The following is a 22,028-nucleotide window of genomic DNA, read 5'->3' as shown; positions in this document are numbered from 1 at the left end:
TGGCGTCCTCGTTTACAGCCCTTGTGTGCCCATGTGAGCGGTGGGACACTGAATTCCCCAATTGCATCGCAAGAATTTTATTCCCGCGGTGGTCCAAACTACCTGCCGTTTGGGGCTTTCCAAGAAGGGCACTATGGATATTTTCCGTGCAAAACGTTTTTCATTTTGTTTTTTTTTGGGTAACAGAACCAAAACTTATTAACGGCTACTTCGGCGTCTGGTGCGCCCACCGGGTGCGTCTATGTCGCTTTGGCGTGTTGCTATTTTCCCAAAGAAGTCCGTGGGTTGACCGACATATCCGGTGATTTTGTTTTCCTTTCACGAGACAAATTGTAAGGAAAATTATTAACCTCGCTTTCCTTAATCACTCATAAATATAAATGTCACCTCTATGTCTCTTTTATGTCATTAAAATTGATGTAGCTTTAAATTATTAATTAAATCAAAATATAATAATAATTTTAAGATAATCAAAAAGATCAACAACAAAAATAGTGTGAATGTCCCATAAATGTTATGAAGCACTGGTTTATAGGTAGAGAGCATACAAAATGTGATAATGTAAATCAGTAGTAACTGACTGTTAGAAGAGAGGCCAACACGGAGGGAGGAGAGATTTACCGTGGTGGTCATGGATGACAATGGGGAGGTGGCTGCGGGACGGAAGGAGAAAAGAGAAATGAGAAAAAGAGGAAAACGGTAAAAGAGGAGGGAAGGGAATGAAAGACGAGATGTAGGAGCGGTATTTCCTCAAGTAAAGTAACTATTAAGGAGAAGAGTAAGACTATATGGAATAATTATTAATGTTATTTTATGAAAAGAGATCAAGAGATATATAATTTTAAATGAACGGGCATACATATCTTTAATCTATTATTCGCCTTTACTTATAAAAGTAAAAACAAAAATCACAGCCGCCCGGATAATGGGAAGAAAAAAATGCCCATTACCTTTGATTGGACTTGCATTATCCCCACAATCAAGTGATAAAAAGAGGATAGAAATTGGAGTAATGGGTGGGAATCGTGTGATAGTGTCATTTGAGACTAGCATGAAGATAGAAAGATAATGACGTGGCTGACTAGTACTTGTCATGGTTTCTCCAACTCATAATCCCACTAGTCCATCAGTGGAGTATAGGCTGCGAATCTGTTATAAATGTTTTCCATAATTGGTAGTAGATTTTAGTTATGCCAACTACAACAACCTTCCATACAAAGTGGCAATTGAAATTATGGTGTTAGTTGGATTGAATACTACTTCTACTAACTAACCATTAAAACAATTATTTTCTACTGCACATTGAAATCATGTTAAGATTTTTATTTTTGTATATATATATATATATATATATATATATATATGATGCCACATTATTTTAAAAAATTAAATGACATTGCAACATATTCATCGCATAACATTATATGCATCGTTAGACAGAACAAATTACAATTTTTTATCGTGAAATAGTTAATCTCTATTTCGGTGGGACAAAGATCCACGCTAGTACTCTTGCATCCTCCTGGTTGGGCAGAAATATGTCATATGTGAGAGGGGCCTCTTTTATCAATCTCTTACAAATTTTTCAGCCCTCTCTTCTCTTGGAATAGAGAAATTGTTAAGGATCTTAATTCTTATATTTGACCCATCTCATTTAACAAATTAATCATTAGATTTGTAGACTTATGAACTTCATATAAGTCAATGGTAAACTCCACAAATCTAATGGTTGATATATTAAATTTGTAAAAAAAATATGGGTAAAATATGAAGAACTTATTGACCTATAGCATTTGTCTTTATTAAATTGATATTTGTGCTTTCATGCATATCAAAAAAATGTATATAGAATATTATTAAAAATATATATTTTTTATAGAAAATTTGAAGTCTTTCCCAATTATATTTCTAATAGGGGAAGACTTGTTAATTAGCGATAATGACATAGTCCTCAATTTTTCCACGCAACTCTATCCGCTCCTTTTACGCGTTGTAACCGGCTATTCCGGTCACCGCGCCGCGTTCAACCTTAATACACCTCCAGCTTTAGTCTCTATCTCCTCCTCATATACAACCCGTCTCGAGACTCGGTGGTGGACTGCGAGTGAAGGAAAGAGAATCATGGGTTCCGATATCGCCACCACCACCCCATAAAAAGAAACCCTCGCCTGCCCACAAAAACCCTACCATGTCTTCCCGTTTGGCCCCTCCTTTTCATCTCTATTTACCTATTTTGTGCAACTACCTCTCTCCTGGAAGTTCCTTGGTCGGAGCCAACCACACCTCCGCTCGTTTCTGCTCTCGCTAATCTCCGCCTTTCCCCCTTTCTCTCATACTACAGTTTTTTGGGTATTTTCTCAATCTTTTCAAAAGAGGGTGCAACATAACAAGCATGGAGCCTACCACAGGGAAGCCTGGCTGTTTGAGGAACGTTCTGGTACGGTTGCTTTTGTTCGGCGTTTTCGTCATCGTGGTCCGATTTGCCTACGTTGTTACGATAACCGGAGAGTCTTGCAACGTCGGGGACTTCTGTTTCTTCTCGTTGCCGGAGACTTTCAACTTCGTCATTGCCAGCGCCGGCCCCGGAGCCTCGGCCATTGTTGCGAGCGACGTCGTGAAGACGACAAACGGCGGGGATCTCTACACGAGCAAGGACTGGATCGAGGCCGTTCATTACTACTCCTCGGTGTTCCAGGATCTGATCACCGAGGACCGCCTCTCACCGGAATCGAAGGCCTTGTGCGTGGAGTCCCCGACCGGACAGGACGTCTACACCCTGAGACAGATCGGAGTGAAGGACTCGATCGGAATTTTCAAGAAGGCCTCGCGGCCTTTGGTAATCAAGGCCCTCCCGAACAAAATCCCTTTCGGCGACGACACCTTTGACTTCGTTTTCTCCGGCGGGGCCCGCCTCGACAAGGCCTCCCGGCCGGTGGATCTCGCGGCGGAGATCGAACGGACGCTGAAACCCGAAGGGTTTCTGGTGGTCCACATCGGCGCGAACGACACGTATAGCTTCAATTCCTTTCTTGAGCTGTTCAATTCCTGCGATTTAATCAAATCACGCGACATCGACGGCTTGGATTCGTCGACGCCTCAAATACGCGAAGTTGTTCTGCGAAAACGGGTGGAAACCAATAATCTTGGCAGCGAGTTTGAGAAGCCCGAACCGGATTACAATTCGGAGAACAAGTGCTTGGTTCCGGGGCATAAGCGAAAGCTGGTTCGAAACGCGGAGCCGTTGATCACGGAGGAGCCATTGAAGCCGTGGATCACGTTGAAGAGGAATATAAAGAAGATAAGGTATTTACCGTCAATGGCTGATATAAGCTTTAAGAATAGGTATGTGTACATTGATGTTGGGGCTAGGAGTTACGGGTCTAGTATAGGAAGTTGGTTCAGGAAGCAATACCCAAAGCAAAACAGAACCTTCGAAGTGTATGCGATTGAGGCGGACAAGGCTTTTCACGAGGAGTATAGGATGAAGAAGAAGGTTACACTGTTGCCTTACGCGGCGTGGGTGAGGAATGAGACATTGTTGTTTGAGGTTAATCACGATCCGGGCAAGAGCGATGTCGATGATAAAGGTCGAGGAATGGGTAGAATTCGCCATTTGAGCGGCGGGAATGGCGGTGAGGTGAATGAGATTGAGGGGTTTGATTTTGCGGAGTGGCTGAAGAACACGGTGTCGGAGAAGGACTTTGTGGTGATGAAGATGGATGTGGAAGGGACGGAGTTCGATTTGATTCCGAGGTTGTTTGAGACCGGGGCGATTTGCTTGATCGACGAGATATTTCTCGAGTGTCATTACAATCGGTGGCAGAGATGTTGCCCTGGTGAGAGGAGTCCCAAGTATGAGAAAACCTACGGCCAATGCTTGGATCTTTTCTCTTCTTTGCGGCAAAGTGGGATTCTTGTTCATCAGTGGTGGTAACAGCAACTATACACATTCTCTTGTGACATCTTTTTCTTTGTTTTTTTTTTACAGTTGAAAGGTTGTAGTTTTCTCTTGTTTTTTTTTTTTTAATTTTGATGTCAAGGGTTGTAGCTGAAAATGAAATTTTATTTGTTCATTGTTCTTCATTTGTTTAAAGCTGAACACAATTTGAAAGTGCTTTAATTTCTTCTTCAATCGAGCTTTAGATTTCCTCATTACTTCCATTCTGTTCATGTTTAGAATGCTATTATTTTCTGCATTATAGTACTCATCATAAATTCCATGTATATGTTTCTATGAAGTTAAAATTGTTTTTAGCAAGGTGGAGGGTGAGGGTGTGTAATTTACCTATTAAAAAAAAAAAAAAAAGGATTTTCTTGGCTTTAAAGTAAAATCCTGATGTTAGAATAGTATGTATGAATTTTTATGAGCAAGATCTAGTGAAGGTGGTGTAAAGCAGCTTTATTGTTTGTATTGAGGAGCATATTGGTGATTGAGATTGGTACAATCTCCAACCTATTTCACAGCAAGTCAGCAACATTGCCAATGGGCTACATAGTGGTGGGGGGGGGGGGGGGGGGGGGGGGATGTGGGGTTGTTGAGAATTGATACAGCATGATTGGCACAAAAGGCTCCCAAAATTTGGAAGTTTGATTGTGATTTTGACTTGTTGTCGTGGTGCTTTACCAATTAGAAGCGAATTGTTGTATAAACCTGAGAGAGAGAGGCGTTAATTGGGGATCCAAATGAAATGGGATGTGATGTCTCATTCATTCTCATACCATTTTTTTCTTTGTGTTCATTGGTTGTGCAATCGCCCGTGACATGACAAGGGCGGACCTTTTTCCTCGCTAGTACGTGGTATGTCAGCGCCAGACCCACTGAATCCATGGGCCTAAAACCGGGGTCTATCATCGCTCCTTGTTTTTACAGGAAAGGACGAAGAACAACAGCGCTTCGTGGGATCCGGAGCTGTGGAACTTTGACAATCTTTATCCAAAAATTCTCGAATTTGTCATGAAATTAGCGGAGAGTTAACCCAATTAAAGCAAATTAATAAACAGTATTACCCTCTGTTACTACCTATCATTGTCAGCACTTTTTGGATTAATTAAACAATGTTTCTCTCTGCTACCTAGTACCTACCCAATCCCTATCATTTTTAGCCGATTAAACATCTAAATCCTACATCCTATGCTCTGTCTATTTCCATGTTACACTTCCCTTCTTTATCCAATTTCTTTAACCATTTGCACCGCTTCTCTAATTACCACTTAATTTAAAATGTTATCTTTTAAATGCACAATTTCTTTTTTTTTTTTTTTTTTTTCCTTCCTTTAATATGGTGATATTAGTTCTCGAAGAAAATAAATAAATATCCATTCCTAAATTTTAGCCACTACATTAGAAGTTTTTTTTAATTTTTTTTTTAAAAAAATTCACTTCCAGCTAAAAGGGTAACAGGATTGACTATCTCATGGTTCTAGATCATAATGCAGCTGTATTACACCTTAAGTGAAGGTATACACTATGATTGTATATTTGTTTAACCATTACCAGAATAGGATTAGAGGATCCCATAAATGTTCTACAATAACTTTGTGGTGGATTATTACAATATTAACTACGATATGTTGCATCAGACCAACCAATTAATGCCATATAACTCTCGTTTGGCACATCATGTGTTAATATTTGTCACATAACGTGTCAAACAAGAGTCACGTGATATTAATTGGTTGGTCTTACATAACATACCGTTAATTAATTAGATGTAACTTAACTAAGAGACCTATTTAAAATCATATGAAAACATAAGGTTGTAGTTATCAAAATTGAAAAATTAGAGACTATATTGAAATTCCATGAAAAATTAGGAAGTAAATTTGATTTTTTTTTTTTTTCTATACATAAAATTCCATATAAGTGATAAATATTAAGATGATAAAAAGATTATTATAATTTTAAGAAATATAAATGTAATAAATAAAACTAAATTTAGCCTACAATAAATGAGAGGTACGGTACTCCGGTAATTGTGCAACAGGTTGTGTCTCCCTTGCATTTTGTGAGAAAAAAGCTCTCCGACTCTACATATTTTCAGAGAACAAATTACCCCAAGACACATTGAAACAGGAGTACGCCGTTTTTTACTCTTAAATTCTAATCATTTGTTGCATTATTTGTCGTTAGATATATCCTACAATTTTTTTTTTTTTGTTTCTTCCTTCATTCCCCCGCCTAATCTTTCTGGGATTTTTGCTTGGATTTTGTTGGGTTTTCTTTGTTTTGGAAATTGTCATTCGTGGAGCTCCATACATGGGGGGAGTCTGTTGCAGTAAGGATGGCATGTACAGAGAGTCGTCCATGGAGGAAGACGTGGATGAAAGGGAAGACGAAGTTGATGAAGAGGATGATATCCGGCATGGAGACGGCGGGGCTCGTATAAGGTTGCAAGGGCCTTCGAGGTTCACATCCATGTACACCCAGCAAGGAAGAAAAGGAATCAATCAAGATTCCATGACAGTTTGGGAGGTAACTTTCATTTCTATCTTTTGCATTTCTTCCACGTATTTCGGATTTGCGGTTTCAAATTCTGCTATTTTTTTTAAAAAAAATAGTGATTTGAAAATGCAATTAAATATTTAGTAAAAATAAAATTTGGCTTAAAATCACACTTCAATAATGCGTTTTTTTTTTTTTTGGTTGTAATTTTGAAAACATATATTTTTCTATCTTTTCAATCTGATATTTTTTCTCATGCGATTTTGCCAAATTGGTGAACTTAATGTTTTCATTGTAATCTAGAAGATCCTTTCCAATTGTGTTTTGTTATTCATCAGAATTTTGTTTAATTGTTATTGGCTCTATCTCTTTTATTAAATTACCAGTTATTCCAAAAGCTTAACCAGTAGTTTAATATGGTATCAAAACCAATGGTCCTATGATAACTAGTAGTTTAACATGATATCAGAACCAAAAATTCTGCAATCGAACCTCAGCTCCCTCAATTTACTCATCATTTAAATTAAATATTTTATGTGTTAGGATTCAACTATTAAAAATGAGTTTGAACCCACATGAGGGGTAATCTTCTATACGAGGACGAAATTAAGATTTCTCATAGAGGGTCCAAGTATGAATGAAGGTCCAACCCTAATTTTGACGGGGACTATTAGTCCTGTCATGCATTTATATATGTCACTTTGCTAGACAACGCATTCATTTGAACAATCTACATCAAACTGACGTCCGCCACAATAAAATTTAATTTCTTAGTTGCTGACGTGTGAAGTGCCACGTGGACTATCGGCCTAGTTCATTTTCTTTTTTCATCTAATATATTATGTTGAGTGTTATGTTATTAAACTCGTGTAAAATTAATATTTCAGGGTTTTACTGGTGATAAAGAAATGTTATTCTGCGGCGTGTTCGATGGTCATGGTCCCTCCGGGCACAAAGTTGCACGCCATGTACGCGACACTTTACCCTTAAATCTCTCCGCAGCACTTAAATTCTCAAGAATCAACCGCAGCAAATATAGTGACGTTGATTTGGTTGATGAAGACGATGATGATAATCACAACAACAATGACGATACCATACATTGCGTTAGCGATAATAACAGTAGAAATCTGTCTTTGCCTTCATGGGAGGCCAGTTTGCTTGAAACTTTCAAGGAAACTGACGAAGTACTTTGTCAAGATTCCTCCATTGATAGCTTTTGCAGTGGTAGCACAGCCGTAGCTGTAGTTAAACAGGTACTTTTAGAGACAAAGTTGAAGGAGCCTCATATTGAACGATCCAGATTATTAGCAATTCTGGCAATTCGGACATAAATGTGAGAGAATTCCTATGAACTCTCTCATATTTATAGTTCGAATTGCTAGCAATCCGAATAACAAAACTGCTGTAAACTAATTGCTAGCAATCCGAATAACAAAACTGCTGTGACTAATCTGTAGTTTTTTTATATATATTATTTTCCAAATTTTCAGGGTTGCCACTTGATAATTGCCAACTTGGGAGATTCTCGTGCGATTCTTTCCACTAGAGGAGACAATAATGAACTTCTTCCCATTCAACTCACAGCTGACATGAAACCTGATATTCTAAGTGGGTGTTTTTTTTGTCTCTCTCTTCCTCAAAGCATGAACAAACTAAACTATTAAGCCTAAATAAACATTGTTTATTAATTCTGATGTTGAATCAGGTGAAGCTGAAAGAATCAGAAATTGTAGAGGCAGAGTTTTTGCAATGCATGAAGAACCTGATGTTTATAGAATATGGATGCCTGATGAAGACTGCCCTGGTCTTGCTATGTCAAGGGCTTTCGGAGATTTCTGCCTCAAAGATCATGGCCTCATCTCAACCCCTGAAATTTCCTATAGGAAGCTTACAGACAATGATGAATTTATCGTTCTAGCAACCGATGGAGTAAGAGTTTTCGAATGCACAATTCAATTCAAAATCTGAGAATATATATATATTGAATTTGAGGAGCTGAAGATATTGGTTTGATTGCCTTTCGCAGGTGTGGGATGTATTAACAAACATTGAAGTTATAAGAATCGTTGCTTCTTCAAAGAAGCGATCCATGGCAGCCAAATTGTTGGTAAAACGTGCGGTTATAGCGTGGAGGCGTAAATACCCATGTTCCTCTGTTGACGATTGTACAGCCATATGCTTGTTCCTCACAAACCCACCAACTACGTTGACCAGGCCGGCGCCGGGGCCGGGAATAATGACGGCCTGTGATGCAAGCTGCTCACGGCCGCTAGATAGGTCTATGTCCTTCAGATGTAAACGGCAAGGCTCAAAGAAAGTGAAGTAATTAAACTCGGTTTTGACGATTGCTGTCTTCAACCCCTAGATAGGTCTATGTCCTTCAGCTTTATCAATTGAAGCACTTTTTTAGGAGTATGAAGCTCGTTAGCAGAGTGATTTTCTCGTCGGATTTGTCTTCAACCCCTGAGGTTTTGTGAGTAATTAATACTAGTTAAATAATTAAATTTACGGTTTTTTTATTAGTTTACATTTTTAAGATAATGTAATATGTTGAAAACAGAGTGAAAAACAGAGTAGAAAACTTTTATTTTCCCCAAAAGTTGGGGTCAGCTTATAAGGCCACTCATCTAATGGAAAAAAAACAGAGCAATCAGTCCTCATGGTCCCAGAGATCAGCTGCACTTTTGAATGGCCCTTCTTCCTTGTTAACAAAAAACTCTTCACCATCCAGCACTCGTTTCTGCACCCAGAACCAACAAGAAAAAGATTGTAATATAAAAGGAGAAAAAACTCTTAAGAATATAGAATAAATGGCACTATAAAGTACTTGATCCGGGAAACTGCAGAGGGCTTGGAAGTCTGGCTCTGGGATTTTCCACCCAAACACCTTGATGTTCTCTTTGATCCTATCGGGGTTGTTTGATTTGGGGATAACACTTGTCCCTCTCTGGATGGCCCACCTCACCAGCACCTGTCCTGGGCTCTTGTTCAGCTTCTTTGCTATCATTTCAACCGTCTGACCATGGAGCAGATTTCTGCCTCCTTCTGATGACCCCAGTGGTGAGTATGCCTAGCAGGGAATTTAATTCATGCACAAAAATCACCAGCAGAACCATACAACAAATATCAATAGCTCATGAGCTCATCCAGATCAGTAATAGCCTTACAGTGACATGAACACCATTCTTCTTGCATGCCTCCAGCATTTTGTCGTTTCTCCAACCAGGATGCATCTCCACCTGAGCCCCAAAACAATTTTGGTTTCTTTTTTATAATACATATACCATTTAAGTTCTGTATAAATATGTATTTTAATGTAATGTCATCACCTGACACACAGAGGGAGTGGTTTGGGCAAAGCCCAGAAGCTTATTGACTTCTTCAGACTGAAATTGGAAATGCCAATGTCCCTAACGGGATTTTCTTTGACAAGCTTCTCCATTTCTCTCCACACCCCTTCCATGTCGAAGTCCAATATCTCCCCTGCTTTAGGAGGTCTGCTGGCTCCATCCTTAACGTGGAAGGGCCAATGAATCTGCCATACAAGATTATTCGAAGTCACAAAAGCATTGACAAAGCAACCACAGCCTCACATTCAAGTGACAAGCACAAAATAAAGAGAAAATTACATATAAAGATTACCAAATAAAGATCTAGGTAGTCAAGTTGGAGCTCTTGAAGAGTATTTTTCAGAGCAGTTCGAACTCTATCAGGAGACAAGTCGGTGCACCTGAAATCACCCTCCACATAACATTAAATAAGTTTCTGATTTGCATAGTTTTACTTCATTAACTAAGATTTACCAGCTAATTACCATAGCTTAGAAGTGACAAAGAGATCCTTCCTCTCAATCCCTGCTTCCTTCATGGCAGCCTGGATTCCGCGCCCAACCTGCCAGAAGACACACACGTATCGGTCATTTTTCTTGCTGCCTATTTAGCTTTTCAGAACAGAGAGAGAGAGAGAGATATGCCTCCTGTTCAACTTCGTACATTGGAGCCGTATCTATGTGTCTATAACCAGCCTGCACAAAGGTAAAAATCCCAGTTCATATTAGTTTACAATGACAGGTTATAAGAAGCAGCATAGAGCAGAAAAAATTCGGGGGAAAAAAAAAATTGCAGAACCCTTCTAAAACCCAAGAGAGCTATTAAAGAAGAACAATTGCAAATTTACAATAGAAAAATGAAAATGTAAGCGGTAGGCTGCAGTACTTCAACAATTGCAGTGAAAACGGATTCCCTGGCCTTGGAACCAGACTTTCAAGTGCCCAATCCAACGGCTGGTATAGTGTGGCCACTCAACAGCCTGAAGGACTGTGCCTCTTGATCTTGCGGTGCAAACATTGCCTGTGGCTGTGCCTTAATTCCTTTTCTTCCCTTCAAGAAGGTTTGACTTCTGAGGATTTGGCGGTAGAGATGGATGTATCATGCATGTGTGTGTATATATATAGGGCTCCATGGTTTGGTGCATGTAAGACACATTCAAGGCCGCTAGTGCTGGCGTGTCGTTGTCTGGTTCAGCTCTTTTACACGTTTGCCTCTTCATTTTTCCTCTTTTCTGCTGTGCTGCCACTATAGTTTATGAAATGATTCTGAAGAAATTCTTTCCACTAATCTATTAAATTCATGTAATTCTCACATGCTTGTGATTCTCACTTTTAAAATGGATGTGAGATCAAGTAATAACATATATCAATTTCAGGAAATTGTTTTTTCCTGATCATAAGGGACTTCATCAACAAAATTTAAATGTTTACTCCAAGTTTACCATCACATTAGCTACATTATCCCTTAAATGGGGGGTCCAATGCTGTGGTTTTTTTTTTTTTTTTTTTTTTTGTAAAAGTTGAAGCATTCTTAGAAGGACCTGAATAAATGGGCCTCAATTGCCCATCTTCTGGGTCAATGAGGAGCGCAGGTGATGGGCAATGGCCCATCACTTGGTTGATTAGGGGAGTGCAGGTTTTAATGGGCCAACAGGTGGCCCGTGAGAAAATCGTGTCTGAAATTCGGCCTGGGACAGCTGACCGCTAACCGCCTATATATATATATGTCTACACAAGAGGGAAAGGGGGATTCGAACTAGAAATATCAATTTTATGAGACGTGGTCTCAGCTGATTGAGTTATCTCTCGAAGACATCATATATAATACATGAAACATCATTTTGGTATTTAAATATGTAAAAAATTTATAAAAATTTCAGTTGGATCCGAATTGATTGGGATTGAGATGTGTCGCATATCGATATATAATTGACACGTGTGCCAATCCTAATTGAAATTTGGCCCAAACTGAATCCAAGTTAAATAAAAAGAGAGATTCTCAACAAAGTGCAATTAAAAACCAAAATAAACTTATTTTATCTAATAATCTGTTCAATTTTCCAAATATAATCTCATATTTGCCTTGTAATTATAGGTTTAGACACTAGGGAATTCCAATTTAATATGCCGACTGGCGGAGCCTCACATGTAGACCAGAGTGGCCATGGTCTTTTTATTCTTTCTTAATTTTCATATATCTCATAATAATCTATTGATATGCACAAGCCACCCCTAATAAAATAATACTGGACCCCCAGAATCTTTTAAACTCTTATTATACTTTTATAAATGTGAGGGTGTTCATAGACAATATGTAAGTAGTTAAGTTTAACTTCCGAGAATGTCTTTTTCTTTACAGCATGTTTGCCGAAGGACTCAACTGGACTAGACGAAACCCAAAAAATTTATCTCAAAATTAACTCTAATATTTTTACTTTTTATATTATATCAATCACTTTTTATTACTATTTAAATATAAAAATCACTACAAAATAATTTTTTTTTTTTTTAACTTTTTAACACAAAATATTCTTACTATTTTTTTCACATCAATCAAATCTGCTACAGTTCTAATCAACTCCCTTTTTCAAGTCTTTTGCTAAACACACAAGTCTTTTTATATCGTTAAAATTTTTATTTTCTATTATTAAAATAAAAATATTAACAAACAACGGACCAAAAATACTATTTCACAACACAAAAATAATTTTTTATTTTTACATCACATGCCACCTTTTCAAAAAAAAATTTTAAAAAAAAATAATAAAAAAAGATGACAGTAGAAAGCGTGGTGATGGTACAAATAGAATAGGGGGGAAGAGAGACATAGTGCCACCTGATGAGCAACATAAGGTACCATAATAATTGAGGGTGTACACCACTTTCTTTGTTGCACAAGAAACCAACCAACGGCCCCCACCAGTGCCACTATTAAATAGAAAGAAATAGGTGAGAGGTACCCCCACACATTATTTAATTCTGCATTAATATGCCTAAATGGATTTATCCGGCTAACTATTTAAGCCTACATTTAGTTTGCTGTTATAGTAGTTACTTAATTTGGTGAATATTGTTGTAACTTCCTAATTATGTCTTTTTTTTTTTTTTTGGTATATATGTAAGATATGCATGTGACTTTGTAATGTTATTATACAATTGGAATAATAAAAATGAATAATTTAAATTACAAAAAAAAAAAAAAAAAATACATTATTTTATATTTGAGTTTAACTTTGGTCAGAAGCATTCTTAAAACCCCTATTTTAGAGCCCCCAATCCCTGACTGACACCTAAGCAAAAACTCAAAAATTGCACCAACATAACCTAAGCCCACATGCACTAGATTTGTTTGAGACAGAAAAAAAAAAAAGAAAAGCTAAAAGAACTTGAGAAGGGGTCTGGCTAGACCCTTTCGTGAACCACGACAGACCCATGCCGCGGGTCTGTTGTGGGTTTCGCCAGACCCATGGTGTGGGTCACCTCTCTTCGACGTCGGTTTCCGGTCTTAAGGGTAATAAAATCTCTAAAGAGTTAACCTTCTACCTTTATGTTTTAGATTTAAATAAAAAAACAAGTTTTAAGGTATTAGAAACGGATTTTGGGGCCTTAAAAACAGGTTTCGAAGCGGATTTCGTCGGGTCACGGTAGGTTTGAAAGTGCGTCATGGCCGATGAGACCCATGCCGGCTGTGGGTTTGCTGGGTTTGGCGGCCAAGGGTCTTTTTAGTATTTTTTTTTTCCAGTTTGATTTGCTGTATTTGTTCTCATTTTGGTTTTTTGTAATTTACTTTAAATGATGATGTGGCACATGCTAATTGGGTGCTGTAAAAGTGGTAGTTTGCAGATGGTCCGTACCATAGGGGCTCTCTTTATATTTTATGTTGCTTCTAAACTGGATATCAGAGTGGCCAAACTACATGGTTGTTGAAAGTGGTGGTTTGGCTACTCTTGTCCCTTGGATGGAATCATTCATTTAAAATTTGCTCATGTTAAAGCTATTACATAGCACACAATGTGCTACATATTGCACGCAATTATGGTTCAATACAATAAGGTAGGGCTGGCAAAACGGGTTCATATGTCGGGTTCATGTCAACCCGGTTAATCTGCCAACCCAAACACGACACATTTATTGTATGATCTGAACCCGCTTAACCTAAATCATAATTCTAAAATTACATGTTGTGTTCGTGGGTTAAATTGTCAGCCCTACATTAAGCTTAAGGTTTCATTTAACATTAGCAAATAACTCAAATACAAAACATTTTTAAAAATACAAATTCACTTTTATTTCATCATTATTCCACACTATCAACAACTCAAGGTAACTACTAATTAGCTTGGAGACAGAGATAAAAATAAAATTTCTAACATTACTCTTATGTCACCTTAAAATATTTTTCAATTAAAAAAAAAAAAAAAAACTTCTTCCAAAACACATGACAAACCCACCCAAAACGTTTGGGTCAATTTTGTGCTGAGGATTGGTGATGGGGTATTAAAATTTCCTCAACCAAGTAAATAGATTGCATTTAAATCTAAGCAAAAGGTCCAACAGAAAGAAATGAAGACGAAAACAAATTTCATAAGAAAGTCATCAACAAAATTCGACAACACACCACAATTTTCGAACCCTGCGCTTTCTAAAACGTGAGACCGTGACCCATCATCTTCATGGTAATTTCCATCATAGATTTGCAGAAAAATCATTTCATTTCATTTTGGATGTAGCATCATTTCATGTCAAACAAAACCTTCAAAAGCAGCAACCCCTATGGTGCAGTCAATATCTCATCCCCACTTTTGATTACCCCAACAACAACAACAACAACATCCTGATTGAATGAAAGAGACCATAGAGAATGACTTATAATGGAGTGATCAATTTTGACAAAACGGGAAATAAATTAGAGTCGAAGAGTTTAATTTATCTAATTAAGTAGATTTGATTACAATTAATACATATAATTTTATTCTTATATCGGGACACCGACAGGCTACGACCAGTCTTCTTCATTGAAATTTCCAACATTGTAATCGGAGAATATCATTTGTTATCTTTTGGATGGTAGTTCTCATATCATGTCAAAAACCTTCAAAAGCAGCAACCCCAGAGTGCAGGGCAGTCAATATCTCTTCCCCGCTTTTTCCAACTTTTGATTACCCCAACAACGCCACCCCTCAATGAAAGAGACAATTGAGAACCAGAGAAAGCATGGCGACCATTAAGCAATCCCTTTCCAAGGGCCAGACACAAAGCAAATTTCACTCTGTTTACTGTCACCACCAACCGATCCTCTTTTATCATAACACAACCCACCCCCCCCCCCCCCCCCTTTTTGTAAGACAGTTTTTAAGGTGAATTCTGCTCAAAATTTATATCATTTACAGCATAGACTGAATTTAGGCTATGAGATCCAGTGTCTAGAGAGAAGGAATTAAGAATTTAAGATCCTTTTTAGTGCGCATTTAAACTGAATAATATCAAATTAGTTATATTGTAAAAATATTTTTATCTCCTCAAAAATTGAAAAGACAAATTTTTTTTTTCTTCAATATAACTAACTAAATATTCAGTTCAAATGAAATAAAAAAGATTCTATTCTAGAGAGAGCTACATGTCGTTAGAGTGGACCGCCGCCGTGAAACAAAAGACACCAACCAAACACCAAGACAAAGCAAAACTGTGTCTCTGGCACAAACAGATGCAATGTACTGACATAAGCAAAGTTGAACTGCTTTTCTTCTACACTAAGCAAAATATATAATGCCACCAATTTTTATACATTACACTAGTACTATCAAGTAGAGTTTTTTAAGGTAAAGTTCAGAGCAGTAACAGCATTGATTTAAACCCCTCAAAAAGAACATAAACAAGAATTTTTTTTAAAAAAAAAAACACCCTTTTGATTTAATTAAGCATAGTTGTAGGTAGATGGTACTATGGCTGTGGATTTGCGCACAATGTAACGATATGCAGCAACTTTTTTCCTCCTGGAGGCAGTGTTATCTACTGAGAGCACCATTTTGCCAGCTTCACGCGGTGTGAAGGAGTTGTGAATTGCTTCTTCCGAGGCGGCCATCTTCCTCGGCTTCTCCACTGCAATTATGTAGCTGCCTTCTGCACTTGGCACGAACTCTGCACTGTACTCCAACTCCCAGCCCCCCACCACTATGTCCCATGTGATCGTTGCTCCAGCCTAATCAACCCAATACCATTACAATTAAACCATTATTTTCTTTGCCATTATTTTGGGAAAATATATATTATAGAGAGCTTTGACCATGATCCAAAACTAAAGTTGTAAACAAATGATACCCAGCTCATTTCCCATCAACCAGTGTTGTTACAAATCTCCTCACAAGATATCTCGTCAGTCCAATTTATAATTGATAAAATGATTAAATAAAAAATTCAATTTTAAGGAAATTATAGTAAAAGTTGAAGACGGGTAATTGATTGTTCGAATCGATAGTAATAGAGTCCACTTGCCCAAATAGGAGGGCGGGTTGCTGAGAACTGCTCAGCAAATAGACCCATAAGAGTTCACTTACACTAACAATTCAGGGGGCAAAATTAATGGAGATATCTGTATCTATTTATTAATGTGTTTTTTAATTATATTTTTACAAGTTTGTTAATGTTTTTATTTTGAGAAGAATAAATAGAAGATAAGAAGCAAAAATATTAAGGAGTCTGCAATAGATATTTAAGTTTAGTACTAATATAATAAAAAGGACCATAAATAAAATAAATAAATAGAGATAATAAAGGAACCTCAATCCCCTCGATCTGTATATTAACTTTCTCGCCGCCTTTAACGGTGAAGTCGGAGGCCGGTTTCGGGGGACCGTTCTGGAGATCACTGGGTCGACTCAGTCCGCCATACTGAACCGGAACATCCTCAGGCCTAATAAACCTGTCCAGAAAAGCAAAACCCAGCTTAGCAAACAAGCTCCAAGTAGGCACAATGTGAAGGTGAAAGATGAAGATTACCGCGCAAAAGAGTACGAAGGAAAAGACTACAGAGTTGTTGTACAGAGACAGCAAAAAATCAAAGCAGCTTGTCTTGACCAAAAGAAACAAAAACCCAAAACCAGAAATGTCAAAAAGTAGACTGGGAAATCATAGGGCGTCTCGGAACCATAAACATATTTGCAGAAAACGTTGAAATGAAGAAGATTCTCAATCAAATTACTCAGTGCAGAGCAGGAACTAGACAAAGAACGCCGCGGGTAATAGTAATTATTTGACAGTAGTAAAAGAAGCAGCAAGATAAGAGAGAACTTTACTTGTAGAGTGTCTCGGCCACATTCCCTTCCTTAGAAATCACGAACTTGCTCTTGGTTCGCTGAGTTAGAAACGGGCTGAACATTGAATACAGCATGCTGAAGTACCACGGAACATTGATGAAAATCTGAACCCACCAACAAAAAAAAAAAAAGATTAGAGAAGAAAAGTAAACAAAGATCATGAAATGAAATAGGAATTTTACCTTGCGAGCGACCAGTTCGGGGTAGTTATCTTGAAACAGTGAGAGGATGTGATTAGAAGCGACCCTGAGCTCTCTTTTGGGCATGTCTTTGAGATCGGTGACCTGAATCATGGAATTAACACCACCGGGCTTAAAATGCAGAAGCTTGATTCCTCTCTCAAGCACCTGAACTCTCCACCTCAAGAACTTTTGGAGCTTCTCCTCGTCGCCGAAGATCCTCTCGTACATGTCTCTGTCTCTGAAGAGCCCATAGGCATTATAGCAAACAGGGTGACCCTCTCTGTCATAGCCATGCATATAGGCTACCACACCCTCAAGCTCCTTGAAACCCAGTTCCTCTTCAACGACATTATCAGCTCCAAAATCACTCCTCCATGACAAACACTTGAGCAACATGTTGAGCGAGTCCGAGACTCTGAAGTCCCTTGCTCGCAGAAACTTCAAAAGCACCACATCCGCCTTCTCGTCGTCGCCCAAGAGAGGAATGCCCCACATGGAGGCATCAGCGGCTTCAGAGGCCGACAGCTTGTCCTTGAGCTCCTTGAGAGCTTTCTTCTCAGAGGACTTGAGGTTGGACACGAAGTATGTGTCCTCCTTGAAGGAAGGAGAGCGGAGCGTGGCGGCCTCCATCAGCGTCGTCACCAAGCTTTTCTTGTACGGCTTCGGCGACGCCTCTGGGAGGTCTTGCAGTGGGCTCTTCTGGATGGAGATGGGCGATGCGGCTTCCATTAATGGGTTTTTCGAGTGAGACCCAAATGGTATCTCTGTGTGAAAAATTGCAAAAGAGTTTAGAGAGAAAGGAGGAGACAATGTATGCAACGAAGCTCTGCTCTGGATTCTCTGCGAAAAGCTCTGAGCCCAGGGCTCTCTCTATCCAGAGAAAGAGGTGGGGACAGACACACACAAGCAGAAACAGAGAGATTTGAGCCGCGATTCTGGTTTGAACATTCAAAAACAGCTTAAAAGCATAGGATTTTGAATGTGAGAGGGTGTGACCACACGCGCTGTGGTGGTGCGAATAGGTTTTCAAAATCGAGCCACCGGCCGAGCCGAGCCGGTTTTCAGTTTACTCGTACGGAAGGAAGAGAGCGGTCGGAGTGGGACTGTGGAGTGGGAGTGGGAGGTGGGAGTGTAGAGAGGGCAATAATAATTGAGGACTCGGCGCACGAGTAAGCCGTGCAGAGAGCACGGGTTTTATTGCGTCAAAAGTGGGACCCACAAGCCTTAAAATTAAAAACCGAATTGCCGTTTTTGCCCATCAGCTCTTTTTTCCCCCCCTTTTTTTTTTTCTCGCCACGTGTGGGGCCCTCTCACTGTGACACGCCTCCCGAGCTCGAATTTCGGGCTACACAAACAGTAAAACAGTGTTGTCTTTTCTGAAAATCTTCCAAACAAACGAACGGTCCAAAGAAAACAAAAGAAAACACCGAAAAAGAAAATTGACTGTGTTTTGCCCTCCACTTTGGGGCAGGGTTTACTTTATTTTAACCAATTAACACATAATTGTTCTCTAATTAAGCTGAAATGCTGGGATAACCCATCTCTTTAAACAAAATTTCTTTGCTCGATACGTGTATACTCATGTGCAATTGGATGGATACAATTCACAACCAATCACGGATTCACACATAGCATAGCTAAATCACATAATTATTTTATAAGTAAGTAGTTTCTATTGAGGCGGTATTCTCTTGTTTAAAGTTTTATAATTGGTTGGATACAATTCACAACCAATCACGGATTCACACATAGTATAGCTAAGTCACATAATTATTTTATAATTAAGTAGTTTTTATTGAGGTGGTTGTTTTGTTGTTTAAAGTCTTAGAAGCAAGACCATGCTAAAATGATTGGATAAGCTATTTATTTAAAATAGTATTTATCGTCAATCGTTAGACAAAAATTGTTAGATGCATACGTCTACACACGTGCAATTTGTAAACAATCAATCGTCGATTCACATGTAACATAGCATAAACACGTAATTGTTCTCTAATTAAGTGGTTTTTAGTGAGGTAATTGTTCTATTGACAGGATACATTATATGTTATGTTTTATACGTGTATATACATGTGCACCCATTCACACATAACATAGCTGAATTAGTCAATTTATTGTAAAATTATAATAATTTTATATAAGTTTGTAATATGAAAGGGGGTTTATAGTAAGTACGTAGACAAAGTGAAAGCAGAAAACAGTAATCATGCTTCTACTGATCTAATGTTTCTTTCTTGTAGTTTACTCTGATAGTGGGATCTGTTATCAAGTGAATTAATTAACAATAATGTTGCCCAGAAGATAAGGGACGTAATTAATAATACCCATCACATTATACATACTTTTATGTTGGTTTTTTCTTTTGTTTTGCCAATTTTATACTGGTTATTTTTGTTGTATAGATATTCCATATCAACTATAATTTCCAATTTAAATTCTCATTAAGGGCCCGTTTGGGAATACGATTTTTATAAGTGCGTTTTTAAAAATTGTGTTTTTGAAATTGCTACTTTTTTAAAATCGCATAAGCGTTTGATAAAACATGTTAAGAAGTACTTTTTTTTTTTTTTTATCAATCGAGTGTTTAAATAACATTAGCATATAATTGTTGTTTCATGGCCAAATAGGTAAATATTGAGCCAAATATTGTTTTAAGCGAAATCGTGATTTTAGTTTAAATTCGTATTTTTTAAAATAAACACCCCTAGTCAGCTTATAAAAAGGGAAATACTAGGTGCATGTTCATTTAGTGTTCTCCTGGTGTCCTCCCAACTGTGACGTGTCTTTTAAAATGACCAATAAATTAAAAGTCAATAATAATAATCTCAAATTCAACGATAATTTTAAAAGCTCCATCACAGTTGAGATAACACCAATAGAACATTAGAAGAACACCTAGCATTTCCCTTATAAAAATTGTGAATTTTTTCACGATTTTAAAATCGTAATTTTAAATACTCCAAAATTGCAATTTGGTTTAAAAATGCACTTCCAAACGGACCCTAATTCAAGTAAGTAATTTTGATAATAATTTCATCCTATTTTGGAGATTATCATGCCATGTTTTCTCATTTTTTTTTTAAAAAAAACCACTAAAATTATAACTATAGCCATAGACGCAACAATTTATTTATTTTTTAAAATAAAAATAAAAAGAAAACAAAAGAACCCATGTCCCCAACATATGACGAAAGCTCAACCTACTCAATAAATAAATTAAAAATAATATGTACTTAAAAGGATAAATATGAGGTTAACCCATAAAAATAAAGAAAAAATAAATAAATAAAATTCAACTTTGAGTTGAGGGTGCCCGCGGAATTGGGGCAAAATGGACAGACGGCCTTTACAGCTTGCTTTACTAGTTGTTTTAATGAGAGTATGAAAACATGGAGATAGGGGTTAGGGATGTTGAAAATGGAAGGGGACCTTTCGGCCCCACTTTTGAGGGAAAGCTGGAATATTTGCATTGGATTCTAAAAAGAAGGAAAGAAAAAAACCAAACAGATAGTTTTTTGTGTGGGGAAGGGGAAGAGGCTTAATAAGAGAAAGAGAATTTCTGGGGATCCGACTAAAGCCAATTAGGCATGGTGGTCATGCTTAACCATTGGACCCCATTAAAATCATTTTCCCCACCTCTCTCCTCTCTACCTTTTCACCACTAAACAAATGTGGGTCTATTGGAATAACCAAGCTTGGCCAGCAATCGTAAAGAATGTGAAATTGGGGGGGAAATATCTCAATTAATTAATTAATTAACCTTATTAGAACACCTTTATTTGTCAAATAATCGATGTGTTTAAAAACGCACAATTTTAAAAACCAAACTAAGTTTTTTTAAAGGGTATAAATTTCCTTAAAATAGGTTTGGGAATTTTTCTTCATCCCAATCTATAAAACTGTCATATCTCAGTCAAGCATGCAAGAAGCACGTGTTTTTTTAATAATTATATTAAAAAATTACATGCTTCTATTAAATTAAAGGCAGCTCAATTGGTTAGGACCACGCCCAATAAAACGGAGGTCACTAATTCGAATCTCCATCTCTTTCTTTTGCGGTCATGTAAAAAAAAAATTAAAAAAATAAACAAAAGGAGAATTTGATGTTTCTTTTTCTTTTTGGCACAAGGCTTTTATCCATTTGTCCTATGGATGGATCATGTTTAGGGGCTTTTGGAGGGAACTGGTATCTAGAAAGGGCAGGATAATATTATATAAAGTACAGTTTTAGATTTCACATACGCATGGGAACTCGTAAAAAAAGTTTGGAGTTCAAAACTATATGATACAAAATTATCAAACTAAATTCTTTCTTTCTTTTTTAACTTTTCTCGGTTTTAACCAAAATCACTTTTGACTCTAAAAACCAAACCTCACTGATTAAATCCCCTTTAATCATCACTCTTTCTAAAGGTCTCAAGCGTCCTAATTATACCACCTTCTTCTTTTTTGTGTGCAGAACATTCTAACTTCAGACAAAAACAACCTAACATGTTGTACTTTACTTCTATGTTTTCCAAAAGCTGTGGTCCTTAGTAGATTTAATAGATTTATAAGTATTATGAAATTGTTATAAGATAAAAATATAGTTCATAGTATTACTTTATGGGAATGCATATCTCGATTTCAACAGGTTCAGTTATAATTAAAACCGACCAAAACTTAAGTCGAAACATATTACCTATGTGAGAATGTCTTGTTAAGAGGAAATGAGATGTAAATGCTAGACCCCCCATTTGCTGCAAGAAGAAGCGTAAGTG

At 37.5% G+C, this 22,028-nt stretch overlaps 3 protein-coding genes and 1 pseudogene across 4 annotated transcripts; 2 read left to right on the top strand and 2 right to left on the bottom strand.

Annotated features, from left to right (window-relative positions):
- The first annotated feature begins 2,052 nt into the window (after positions 1-2,052).
- LOC132162080 (methyltransferase) lies at positions 2,053-4,132 on the top strand. The gene has a single exon (XM_059572327.2). It carries the CDS (start codon positions 2,393-2,395, stop codon positions 3,932-3,934), a length of 1,542 nt encoding a protein of 513 aa, XP_059428310.2. The 5' UTR covers positions 2,053-2,392; the 3' UTR covers positions 3,935-4,132.
- Positions 4,133-6,256: 2,124 nt separating this feature from the next.
- LOC132161591 (putative protein phosphatase 2C 65) lies at positions 6,257-8,820 on the top strand. The gene is made up of 5 exons (XM_059571744.2): positions 6,257-6,472; positions 7,330-7,698; positions 7,936-8,053; positions 8,151-8,374; positions 8,472-8,820. The coding sequence occupies exons 1-5, from the start codon at positions 6,257-6,259 to the stop codon at positions 8,769-8,771; spliced, it is 1,227 nt and encodes a 408-aa protein (XP_059427727.2). The 3' UTR covers positions 8,772-8,820.
- A 134-nt stretch (positions 8,821-8,954) lies between these two features.
- Positions 8,955-10,849, bottom strand: LOC132161592 (aldose reductase-like; annotated as a pseudogene). Its single transcript, XR_015909334.1, has 8 exons — positions 10,660-10,849; positions 10,419-10,469; positions 10,260-10,336; positions 10,088-10,175; positions 9,775-9,980; positions 9,613-9,684; positions 9,273-9,515; positions 8,955-9,185 (listed from the first exon to the last, which is right to left on the bottom strand). The product of XR_015909334.1 is annotated as an aldose reductase-like (transcript).
- Positions 10,850-15,448: 4,599 nt separating this feature from the next.
- Positions 15,449-18,318, bottom strand: LOC132161941 (SEC14 cytosolic factor family protein / phosphoglyceride transfer family protein). Its single transcript, XM_059572165.2, has 4 exons — positions 17,269-18,318; positions 17,066-17,190; positions 16,551-16,692; positions 15,449-15,972 (listed from the first exon to the last, which is right to left on the bottom strand). Exons 1-4 carry the CDS (start codon positions 17,995-17,997, stop codon positions 15,688-15,690), a joined length of 1,281 nt encoding a protein of 426 aa, XP_059428148.2. The 5' UTR covers positions 17,998-18,318; the 3' UTR covers positions 15,449-15,687.
- Between the last annotated feature and the right edge of the window lie 3,710 nt (positions 18,319-22,028).

The sequence above is a fragment of the Corylus avellana genome, chromosome 10, assembly GCF_965113065.1.
Source record: "Corylus avellana chromosome 10, dhCorAvel1.hap1.2, whole genome shotgun sequence".
NCBI classification, from domain to species: Eukaryota; Viridiplantae; Streptophyta; class Magnoliopsida; order Fagales; family Betulaceae; genus Corylus; species Corylus avellana.
Note: the sequence above shows the minus strand (reverse complement) of the source record. Positions and strands in the feature narration are given on the sequence as shown.